The sequence below is a fragment of the Notothenia coriiceps genome, unplaced genomic scaffold (genome assembly GCF_000735185.1).
Source record: "Notothenia coriiceps isolate Sejong01 unplaced genomic scaffold, NC01 NC01_scaffold00014605, whole genome shotgun sequence".
Taxonomy (NCBI): domain Eukaryota; kingdom Metazoa; phylum Chordata; class Actinopteri; order Perciformes; family Nototheniidae; genus Notothenia; species Notothenia coriiceps.
In genome coordinates, this window is record NW_011347306.1 from 28,316 (window position 1) to 40,494 (window position 12,179).

Genomic DNA, 12,179 nt, shown 5'->3' on the forward strand with positions numbered 1-12,179 from the left:
GTATTTGTAGGGGACATTATATTTTGGCCATGGTGAAAACGTTTCGTATCTTGATTTTTAGGTGATACCGGTGACAACATAAATATAAAAAAGCAAAACGGTTTTCAATTATGGTCAGACTAAAATTATGCGTCACATCTGTCTACGGTCCACTCGAGCGGCAACCTGACCGACCCAGGACTGATGAGCGCAACACAAAGAAAAGGGAAACGTCAACGAACAAAAACAGGGATTTAATTCTGCGGGCACAGAGTAACGCTTTCACAGCAACCTGCGGTTTTACCGGTATGTTTAAGTACGAACAAAGTTTCAACCGGTGCGCAGCCCTTACCCGTATCGAGAACCAACAAGGAGAGGGAACGACCACGCGGACCGATCTCACGTCATCAATTTCAATGGGGTATGTAATTTATTTCAGAAAACACTTTGTTATATTCCCATGGAATCAGCTCTTAAACGTCCCGATAGCATGAATATTATAAATGGCTTTGAGTAATAAAACAACAGAACCCTTAATCTCTGGCAAGCCCGTAGCGCGTGTAAAGGAATCACGACCAGCCATCTGAGCCGGCCACGGCAAAGTAACTGGATGCCTAACTGCCCTCAGCTGCCAATCCTGCACAAAGCTGACTCTCGCGTGCCCTCATTGCTGGGACCGCACGTGGTCGTGTGTTTGGAGAGGACGTTCTGTAAGAAAGCGAAGGAGAGGCAGGCCTATTTCCGGTTGTTATTGACAAATCACGCGCACTCGAGCTGTTTCTGCATTCTTGACTACCTACCTTTAACTCTTTTTAGTGTGCAGCTATATGTTTTATTGTATTTCAAAGTGGTCCATTTAAATAATATTTTTTTTCCTTGCAATGTGCAGCAGCGACTCCCCAAGTCGCTGTGTTTAATTATTTTAAACTAGTACACAGGCCTGTTATTATTTTTTAATTCCTTATATAGGAGTTCTTTGTTTCCGTTATAGAGTACATTATATCAATGAACCTAATACGCCTAATACAATGCAAAAAAACTGTAATTGCTTTTTTGTCTGATGAGTCAACAATAAAATACAAACTTTATAGCTATTCAAGCTATGAAATATTTTGCGGCTCCAGACCAAAAAAGAAATGTTTTGGAAAAAGAGCCGAAAAAGGCTTTTTGGTCAAAAAGGTTGCAAGACCGCCTGTCTAACCGCGTGGAGGTTTCACCGCGCGCGAGCGGTCAGCTGGCTTACTCCTGTCTATTCAACCAGGGACGCCTGGAGACGCGGCGGGCCTTGTTTCCGCACGTGCGTAAGATACTGTGGGAAACAACGAGGCCGGAGGAGAAGAGGAACCTAGTGTGGTGCAGGGCAGTGAGTGCTGACTGGAGAGAGCGAGCGCAAACAAGCTGAGCCTGAAGTAACTACATACGAAACCAGGTAGTAAAAAACATGACTTACCTGCTGCGACAAGTGTCAGACAAGACGCAAGCGAAAAAACTTTAAAATGCCGTTTTTTGAATAGATCAATCAGCTAAAACCAACCTGTAGCTGTCGATCCAAACTCACAACAACGTCCTAAAGACAAGAAAAAGCACGATTGTATTCGCCCATGACACTGCGTGGTCGTGTACATGTAACTTTTTCCAGTTCCGAACAGTAGCTGTAGGAGTTGGATCACACACACACACACAGCACCACACACACACGGCACACACCACCACACACACACACACAACAACACACACACACAGGCCACACACTACACACAACACACACACACAGGCACAACACCCACACACACACACACGGTCACCACCCACACGACACACGACACACACAGTGCAGAGGTTTGAGCCGCTTGAAATGCGGTTGCTTCTGCTCTGAAATGGAATATATTGTTACATAATAATAGACATTTAAATTTTTGATTTATCTCCGATTGATTGAATGGAAGAAGTAGTAGCCATGAAAACATGACCCAAACACCTAATTATCAACAATATTTTATTTTATACATCAAAAACAAACAAGGATGCATAGCCTGTATATAGAAGTATATGTAGTCTGACATTATTGCTATAAAAAAAGGTGATTTCACCATGTCATTAGTGTTCTTATCAAAAAGTACACATGTATTAGTTTGTAGCGTCCAAATCCAAATGTTTCCCTCAATGGCGCTTGTGCCCTGGCATGTGGCCTTTCGCCCTGAAAAAAACGTGTGAAACCGCAAAAAGGCCAAATACCATCCTGTTTTTTATTGTTGCCTAAAATGACAGAAATTCAACCTGTCCATAACTGTTTCAATGACATCGGACTGTTTCCCTTGTAGTCTAAATCTGCCTACAAAAACAACTCCAAAATGTAAACTGCCTAGGTTGACATTGGGGGTGTGGTTAAAGTAACAAATCTTTTATTGGAGGCCATAAAACAACTCATCACGAATACAACCAAAAAAAACAACAACCTTTAAAGCAAGATAACTAGAGTGTATCTAATCACAATCCAAGAAGCCAAACTGTCATGGTCATGTGGATATCGATTGAATGGATATTTCTTTTTATCCCGTTACTGCTCTCTGTAGATACAGATAGCTCTTACTACTTTAAATCCAGGCTGAAGAACTTTTCTTTTTGCCGCTGCTTTGTAAAACATTCCATATCCCACATGCGAGTTGTATTCATGAATTTTATAGAGAGAGAGCGCGAGAGAGCGATTAACATTAACAAGATAATCACAGCTTAAAAATTAATAACATGATAATCACCATTTAACTATGTCCAAAGACCCATTTCTTTATGTAAAAATTTTTGGGAATGGAAAGAAGAAATTAAAGAAGGCGGATGATATCCGATTTCCACATCACACGTATGATGTAGTTATATAACAGGTGTTCTGTGTGTCAAAAGAAAAGACCAGCCCAGCACACCTATCAATCATCAAACCCGTGGGTCCATTTCAGTTACGTGTTGATAATTACAGCAAAAGTATTCTCCGTCGGGAACCCTCCTGCAACAACACCACGCCCCGTTACTTGATCCTGATTCTGGGGCCAGGGAAGACATCCATCAAAGATGTTCTATTGAGAAGACGATCATATGTGACACAGAAGTTTCAAAACCGTCTAGCTCTTCGTATTGTCCAGAACAAGTGGCTAACGAAAATCAAGTCTTACAACTGCGTCTGGCATATTACTGTCCGCACCGAGTTGGCGGACTTTACTTTGCTACTTTAACATCATTTTGATGGGGGGCAAGCAATTCTTTTGTAGGGTTATCCCTACCCAGCCATAGGAGCGCTGCCTGCCACTGGTGAGGAACGGCGGGAGCCACTTCTGCACATCGTTAAAGCGTTAAATATTTTAACGCAATTTAATATTAAAAATGAATACTCGCGTTAACGGCGCTAAATTTGCAGCAATAATTTTATATATACTTGGTTTACGTAACTTGTACTCTCTTGCTTTTTTAATGACTGTATAAAACCATCCTGCGTAGTAACGCGTGTTTTCCACTGCACATTTCTAATGCGTCCTAATGCTTCATTTCTGCTAAAGCACTTTGCCGTAGTGGGAAAAGTTGTATATATATTTTCCCTTGCCCTAAGAAAAGCCACACTTAATAGTTTGAGTTTACTTATCAACAGCACCTAGTATGAGTCCCAGATTTGGGTCATATTCTACGCCGCGGCAAGAAACAACACCACCGAGCGGTCAAAAAGTGTGCTTTACACCGCCGTGAAATACCCTCCGCGCGCAGATTAAACCCCGCGAGCAGAGAACAGCCCTCTGCTCCGCGGGAATTGGGTCAGCCTCACCTGACGGAGTCGTTGGCGCGCGCGTGAAATTTTCTGACATTTGGGGCGGAGCCACTGACTTTTGATTGACAGCGCCAGAAACCTGGAGTTGCCACGGTGGGACTAAAATCGTGCCTGATTAAGTACTAGAGCCGAGGAGTGACAGAGCAAGATCTCATGTGACGGAATCTGAAAGGAAAGGGTGGCAGAATTTTTTTCGGCTGCGACTTCAAAATTCTAACAGACATCGAGCCCAGGTTACAGCCAATACATACCACAGTGCGGCCACAAAAAGTTATTTAGTCAGCCACCAATTGTGCAAGTTCTTCCCACTTTGAAAAAGAGATGGAGAGGCCCTGTTAATTTTCATCCCCTAGGTACAACTCTCAACAGAAGAGACAGAATGAAAAGAAAAAAAAAAAGAAATGCAGGAAATCCACATGTAAAGTGATTCTTAAAGAATAATGGCAAATTACGCTGTAAAAAAGATTTGGCACCTACAAACAAAACAAGATTTCTGGCTCTCACAGACCTGTAACTTCTTCTTTAAGAGCCTCCTCTGTCCTCCACTTGTTAACTGTATTAATGGCACCTTTTTGAACTCGTTATCAGTATAAAAGACACCTGTCCACAACCTCAAACAGTCACACTCCAAACTCCACTATGGCCAAGACCAAAGAGCTGTCAAAGGAACACCAGAAACAAAATTGTAGACCTGCACCAGGCTGGGAAGACTGAATCTGCAATAGGTAAGCAGCTTGGTGTGAAGAAAACAACTGTGGGAGCAATTATTAGAAAATGGAAGACATACAAGACCACTGATAATCTCCCTCGAGCTGGGGCTCCACGCAAGATCTCACCCCGTGGGGTCAAAATGATCACAAGAACGGTGAGCAAAAATCCCAGAACCACACGGGGGACCTAGTCAATGACCTGCAGAGAGCTGGGACCAAAGTAACAAAGGCTACCATCAGTAACACACTACGCCGCCAGGGACTCAAATCTGCAGTGCCAGACGTGTCCCCCTGCTTAAGCCAGTACATGTCCAGGCCCGTCTGAAGTTTGCTAGAGAGCATTTAGATGATCCAGAAGAGGATTGGGAGAATGTCATATGGTCAGATGAAACCAAAATAGAACTTTTTGGTAAAAACTCAACTAGACGTGTTTGGAGGAGAAAGAATGCTGAGTTGCATCCAAAGAACACCATACCTACTGTGAAACATGGGGGTGGAAACATCATGCTTTGGGGCTGTTTTTCTGCAAAGGGACCAGGACGACTGATCCGTGTAAAGGAAACAATGAATGGGGCCATGTATCGTGAGATTTTGAGTGACAACCTCCTTTCATCAGCAAGGGCATTGAAGATGAAACGTGTCTGGGTCTTTCAGCATGACAATGATCCCAAACACACCGCCCGGGCAACGAAGGAGTGGCTTCGTAAGAAGCATTTCAAGGTCCTGGAGTGGCCTAGCCAGTCTCCAGATTTCAACCCCATAAAAAATCTTTGGAGGGCGTTGAAAGTCCGTGTTGCCCAGCGACAGCCCCAAAACATCACTGCTCTCGAGGAGATCTGCATGGAGGAATGGGCCAAAATACCAGCAACAGTGTGTGAAAACCTTGTGAAGACTTAAAGAAAACGTTTGACCTCTGTCATTGCCAACAAAGGGTATATAACAAAGTATTGAGATGAACTTTTGTTATTGAACGAATACTTATTTTCCACCATAATTTGCAAATAAAATCTTTAAAAATCAGACAATGTGATTTTCTGGATTTTTTTTTCTCATTTTGTCTCATAGTTGAGGTATACCTAGGATGAAAATTACAGGCCTCTCTCATCTTTTTAAGTGGGAGAACTTGCACAATTGGTGGCTGACTAAATACTTTTTTGCCCCACTGTACCTACCTTTAACCTTCTGTTCTTCACAGGGGAAATATTATATTTTGATTATTTCAAGATGAGTATCTGTATAACATCTGTATTTTTCTGCTATACATTTTGCATTTATAAATATCTGTCTTAAAAGATACTAACTGTTTAGTTTTCTTTACCTAAGATGTATTGTGACCTAAAGCTCAGGTGATGATGGAATAAACAGTATATAAAAGGAACTGGAAATCCCATTGCACACTTTCCTAATGAAAACAAGACAACCAAATGCCCTCGGTAAATAACCTTGGTGAACTGGAGAATATAATTTGAATAGACTGGCAATACATTTGACACTGATTGGCTGCTTAATATGTGTGCATTTTAAAAGTAAACTGTTAACAGTTTACAAATTATACTGATGGTAGCTTCAAATACAGTTGTAAAAAACGATATTGTGATGACTGCTCTGTTTTGATTGGCGAATGAATGAACATCTAAAACCCACTTACCTGTCAAGATCCTCCCCAAGGCCGTAGTTCTGAGTGGCTGACAGAAGAATATCTATGAGATTTTCTGCAGGTGTGTGAGAGACATGAAGGCAGAAAGAGAAAACAAGTGAGATGAGGATGAAAGTGAACTGAAACTTCCCCCCCAAGCTATGATGCCCCCATCTCTGTGATGGATGAGATACGGCTGGCAGCCAGCCACTTCTTCATCTTTGAATGTTATACAACTATTAAAGCGCATTCAAATTTTTCGAATGGCCGAAACGGGAATGCGGATTCAGAGCCCAAATCCGATACACTTCGATAATGGCTCCCAAAGTGGGTAGGTCTGAGGACGAAAAGCTTGCGGCTCCGTGTGTACGCCCTATACGATTATTTCCTGAAAATGATGACCCCATAGCCCCGCCTCTCCTGCTCACCCCAGCGTATTGCTGATGCGTTTCGCCAACAACAACAACAACAACAATAGCGGATCACAGGGTTGCGTTCGTGCTCCATACGCTACTAGTAATATAATATAATAATAATAATCGTAATCGGTCTTATTCGCTGCTTTTGGTGTATTTTGTGGCGGAAGTACAGCCCCACTTACAGGTCCAGCATATGTACTACAGCGTCTCCAGCGTTTGAGCGTTTTCGTGTGGACGGAAGACTTTTTGGAAAACTACTTTGGTTCGTTTTTGTCTCGTCTCCGTGTGGACGGGGCCTTAATGACATTTTTCTTATTAAGCACAAAACTGAATCATGTTTTTGCTCTGGTTCCAGAGGTTGGATTAAAGAAACATTTCCACTTCTAAAAAAAGAAAAAACACTTCTAGGCTCATTTCTGAAATTGAGATGAGAAGAAAGAAATATCATTCTCATGTCTTTGTGATAAGTTCGGATCTAGCTGTGCCTCACTGAGCATTAAGTCTGGAAACAGTAGAAAACAAAAAAGCCTGGCCCTGTCTAAGGTTCGACAGGACTGGCTTGAAACCTGGTACATGGTTGGCCTCTTGATGGTTTGTGTCCACATCTTTACAATTACTCCTGTCACTTTCTATGTAAACAAAAGCCTGTCACATCTTATATGCTTACAAGAGTTCCGAATAATTATCTCCATTTGTACGATTTATTTTATAAATAGTGCAATGACACAAAAAAGACAGAATTGTTTGAGAGAGATCAGACTGGTGGAAGGATGCAGCCATAGGGTAACCATGAAAGGAGGCTATTAACCCTTCCTTCAAATGTGACGGCTCAGAAGAGGTAACACACTTAAGGCATGGTCGGACCACAAGATGTACAAACTAGCTTGTTTGAATCTTCCACAGGGCTAGTGTACTTTCCCAGTTGGTGGTTAGAAAGATCTAGTCTTAACCTGTGAGAAATGTAGTGCAACTTAAATTGTTTTACCTTCAACTACAAAGAGAAGAATGTGTAATCATACCTTGGGACCTCACACCAAATGGAGGCGGGTAATCACCAATCTTGTAGAATCGTTTGTAATTTGGATCAATGAACATTGGCGCCAGTTTGTTGAACCTGTTGATATAAAAGAAACGGGTAAGAGCAAGTGAGAATGAAGAACTGGTGTTCTTTAGAGCAATATCTGTGGTACACCCGTATGGATGTGTGTAGATGCACTGATTAATGGAAGAATGCTTAAGAGGATTTACAGCATCGCGTTACCAGCTAATCCACAGTCTGTCTGATTTCACCCTCACCAAAATAAACTTAAAGACGTGTGAATGAAAGGACAGAGCTGCACAGTGAGGCTCGGAGCAGATATCCAGTCTGACCTTTTGGCCACGAAAGATCCACAAGTTTCCTTGATAAAAGGGTGGTAACCCACCGGAAGGAAGGAAATCATGATCCATCCTCTTCCCTTAAGATTTAGACTGGTGGGTCAGAGACTAAACTGGTAGCCTTTTTTTGTCACAAAAATAAATAATAACCAACGTGGAGATAACATTGTTTTAAACCAACAAAGAAAATATAAACATGTGATTGATTTAGTTGTTACATGAGAATGATAACCTATTCTGCACTGCTCTTTATGGCACCAGATCGACTAAATCCTTGATGAAAGACAAACAAAAGAGTTCCCTTTTGCTTTCACATAGTACCCCTGTAAAAACACATTTGTATTTTGCTAGATCAAAACAGGCAATTGCCGATATCTTTGTGTGTTGGGGATTCAATCTCCGTGTTGCGTAGCCAAACGAAGTTGATTCGAACTCGTCAGAAAACCATCCTCGGTTATATCTTTCCACTGTTGCAGCAATCACCGACTCTGGCTAGGTCACAATAAACCCTTAATTCAGCAAATTCTATGTGAAATGATTCTCTTACTACCTGCTGTTTTTCCCTACTGTTTCTCTCTGCCTGTGGAGCAACAGTGGCTCTGATGCACTCTTTGGAAGCAGACCAATAAGGCAGCAAAAAAAGAAAAACATTGCCACAACAATAACAACAATATGGATACTTTTCCTTCTTTTTTCAACTTTGTTTCAAAACCTTTTCAGGACAGGTGTTGTTAGTTAGCATTGGGTTAAAACCAATGCTCTTGTTGTAACGGCATTGCAGGGACAATAGAAAAAGTGAGCTCATGATGATGTCTCAATAATGTGCAATAGATAGTAGATATTTATGTAGAAATCGGCAGGAAGAGAGCAATTGATTTTGTTAGCAGCCGGGCAGGACTGTCCTGTTGACTAAATACAAATAGTCCAAGGATCCATTGAGCTCTATACCGTAAAAAAAACATTATAGGGGAAAAGGTGAATTAAAAAAATTATTTAAATTATTTTTTTAGGGAATTTTACTTGTCTGTTGAAATGGTTGAAGTACAGAAGGTGTTGTATAGTGGATGTGTTTGCCGAATTGGGTCACTTGGATGCAGGTGGCATCCATTAATTTAATCAGGGTGATTTGGTGGCTGCTGTTTTTGCTGAATGACACAGCTGTGATTAGCATCAGAATATTGTCCATTAGAAATTAATTTATACTTTTCATTAAATTAAGATTTCTTTAAAGATTTAAGAATCACAGCTAAAGTTTTTTGGTAGTTTGTCAGAAAAAATGTATAGAAACATCTAAATGAATTACTCTACATAGTCCAACTGTCTAGTTACCACCTAGAGTTCCCTTTATAATGAAGTTGTGCTTCACTTTGCTTGTAAAACAAAAATAATACATTGAAGGGTATTTTTTTATTGCCTCAGCATGTTGTGCTTCATTTAATCTCCACATCTGTCTCCACTTTGAGGGATTAGGCTGTTAGGAGAGCCAATGTATTTGAACACATTTTAAAAAGTCTCCCATTTGGGAAAACAAAATGTATCTGAAAAGAAATAATCAGAAGAAAAAAAATCATTATCAAAAACAACTGCTAGTTTTTTACTTCGAAAAATGTTAACCGAGTCCATTTTTGAAAAACCAGGCCTACAAAAAGTACACAAAGTGCACAAACATTAGCTGTGAAAGAGGTAAAACAGAAGACAAATGTTTCTTTAACCGAGTCAACCCCTCCAGGTTTTGGCAGCTTGTTTCTTTATGTGAAATATCACATAAGGAACTGTAAATGAGCTCTGATTTGGTAACACAAAACAGCTGCTAATCAGTCAATGTTGGAAGGTCTTCGAAATAATTGATAGACACCTGAAAACACTTCAACATAGTTAAGAAATCAGCAACTAATGATGCATTCTACCCTTCTGTCCTCAAACTAACGCCACATTTCTATTGAATGGTACTGCTGTAATTGCCTCGTATGACAGAATTCCTCTTTTTTCTTGCGATTGTACGACCTCACTGTAGGCCAGGTGATAGTCTGCTGTAGGGACGGCACATGAGTCTTCTACGTGAATGGAGATATCTTTTCATCGAAGGATTTGAATTCAGGGCTTTATTGTAAGGGGTTTGCTGGCAGCCAGTTGTTTTAAATTTGGGTTTAAAGATCTGTTTTTTTTTAATTGAAGCGGATATTGTGGATGGCTGTATCTCTATGTATGTTCAAGTGTTAATTTTTCTGAGTCCTTTGGTTTTAACTTGTTATTAAATGCTATGAAAAGGGGTGAGGTGTCATCATTGAAAGCTGTGATTGACAGCTGTGAGTGAAGGATTTGTAGACTCCTTAACTCTCCATAACTGTTACAATTCTGTGTAATAAAAACTGTTTACATTTGATAATATAGGAATATATAGAGATCGTTTTTTAGATATTGTGTTGTTTGGCAGCAGTGGCTCGTCTGTTGAGACTTAACTTGGGAATCAAAGGCTCTGGTACTAGGAGAGGTTGCTGTTTGCTTCCTGACCACTACCATGGTGCCCTTAAACAAGGCGTCAGACCCTCACACTGCTCTACATATGCTGTATTGATGCTTATTTCTATGTGGATTTAATTCATTATAACTTCAGGAAATTGGTAACTGGGGATAATATGATGTTTGCATCGCTTATCCTCAATACTTATTTGTAGTAGCTTTGCTATTGCAACACTGTAAATGTCACTGCTGCGGGACAGATTAAGGATTTCTGCTTCCGATACACCAATGAACTGACTTATTACATATCCCCTCTGGATTATCACAGTCGCTTTCAGTCACCATGTTGTCTGTGCATATGAGAAGCCCAAAGACTGGTGCCCTCTCATTTATGACTTATAGTTCAAAACCTACAGTCTTGTAGATCTGGCGTTGAACATTGGGCTTGCAGTATGAATGATGACTTTTCCGGCGCTGCTGAATAAAGAGTTTTTTAACTCCACTAGATGTTGACATGTTTAGGGGCATATTTTGTTTTCATGATAGTCTCACAACTGTGCAAGATACAGTCAAGAAACCCAAACGGGTAATAATAAGGAAGAAGCGGAGTTAATTTTAGCAGCAGCGGAGGAACGCAGGGGGTCAAGGAGGCCCGGGGCATTTTACCATTCCTTCCTTCTGATCAAAATCCTACTGTGTTATTTTAACATGTTACAGCTCGGACTGTGTGAAGACACTTCTTCAATGCTGCTGTCTGAAGGACCTGGTGGGTTCTAGGGTTGCGTGTCTCTGGTGCTCTGAAAGTAAGTGGATAAGTGAACCGGCCGGAGGTTTTCTCACGCACTGGGACACCAGGGGAGCAGAAGAGGACAAAAATAGATCTGCACCACACATGGGCCCATTTAGACCACTGAATCTTCTGACTTTTTTTTATAGATAGTGCAGAAAACATAAGCAGATGAGGGGCTTTCACGGTGTGGAGACTCCTTGGTTTTTAATAATGCAGAGGCAGAAATGGGATCTTTCCTCTTTCATACCACTCTGAGCTGAGAGAGCTTACCATTAGGGAAGGTAAGCAACTTCCAACGAAAAGAGGCCTATAAAACCTATTGATTTACGAGTAGAAAACATATATTATCTTAATATTAACAACAAAGAGTCAAACTTAGTTATAACTGTTGGCATCCTACAGAAAAAAGAAGAGGAAGAGTAATACATTAACAGTAAAATCCCCTCAGGTAATTAGTTTTTTTATTGGACTCACTTAGTTACTTACAGTTTCCTGTGGCATCGACTCACTGCTTAGATGGTAAGAGCCCTTTCCCAAATACCAGAGCAAACCATTGTATTTGTAGTTCTACTTCATGTAGCCAGCTTGTTACTCCATTGATTCAGATTACACACAATCCAATGATCAACTAACACGGATCTTTACAGCTTATGTCTTCCCACAAAATTGGAATATATCATACATTCTAATTATTATATAATTAATGATATGTCAACCATCAAATCTTCCACTGCATAGTATTCCTTTGGATAAATGCCAGTGTTTCCCCTACCATTGTCTTGGAGGGGAGCTGCGCCCCGCCAACGTAGCCCCGCGCCCCCCTGAAATTCAAGGAGTTTAAAAAAATACATTATAATATATTTTTATTTTATCTATACTATAAAACGCTTTCATTTTAAGTTGTGAGTTTAGTGCTTTTTACCCTAAGAAACACTGATGCATTAATCAATAACAATAATCCACAGCTCCTCTCTCTGTTCCAGAGGATTTTTAAAAATAT

The 12,179-nt window shown here is 40.7% G+C and overlaps 1 protein-coding gene across 1 annotated transcript in view; it reads right to left on the reverse strand.

Annotated features, from left to right (window-relative positions):
* The window catches only part of LOC104948573 (CMP-N-acetylneuraminate-beta-1,4-galactoside alpha-2,3-sialyltransferase-like), a gene marked incomplete at its 5' end in the record, with an annotated part of 18,987 nt that extends 11,220 nt beyond the window's left edge, over positions 1–7,767 (reverse strand). The window contains 4 exons of the mRNA XM_010774774.1: positions 3,136–3,145; positions 4,414–4,419; positions 6,146–6,209; positions 7,572–7,767. Coding sequence (XP_010773076.1) covers positions 3,136–3,145; positions 4,414–4,419; positions 6,146–6,209; positions 7,572–7,767 — 276 coding nt within the window. The remainder of the gene's footprint in view (positions 1–3,135; positions 3,146–4,413; positions 4,420–6,145; positions 6,210–7,571) is intronic.
* Between the last annotated feature and the right edge of the window lie 4,412 nt (positions 7,768–12,179).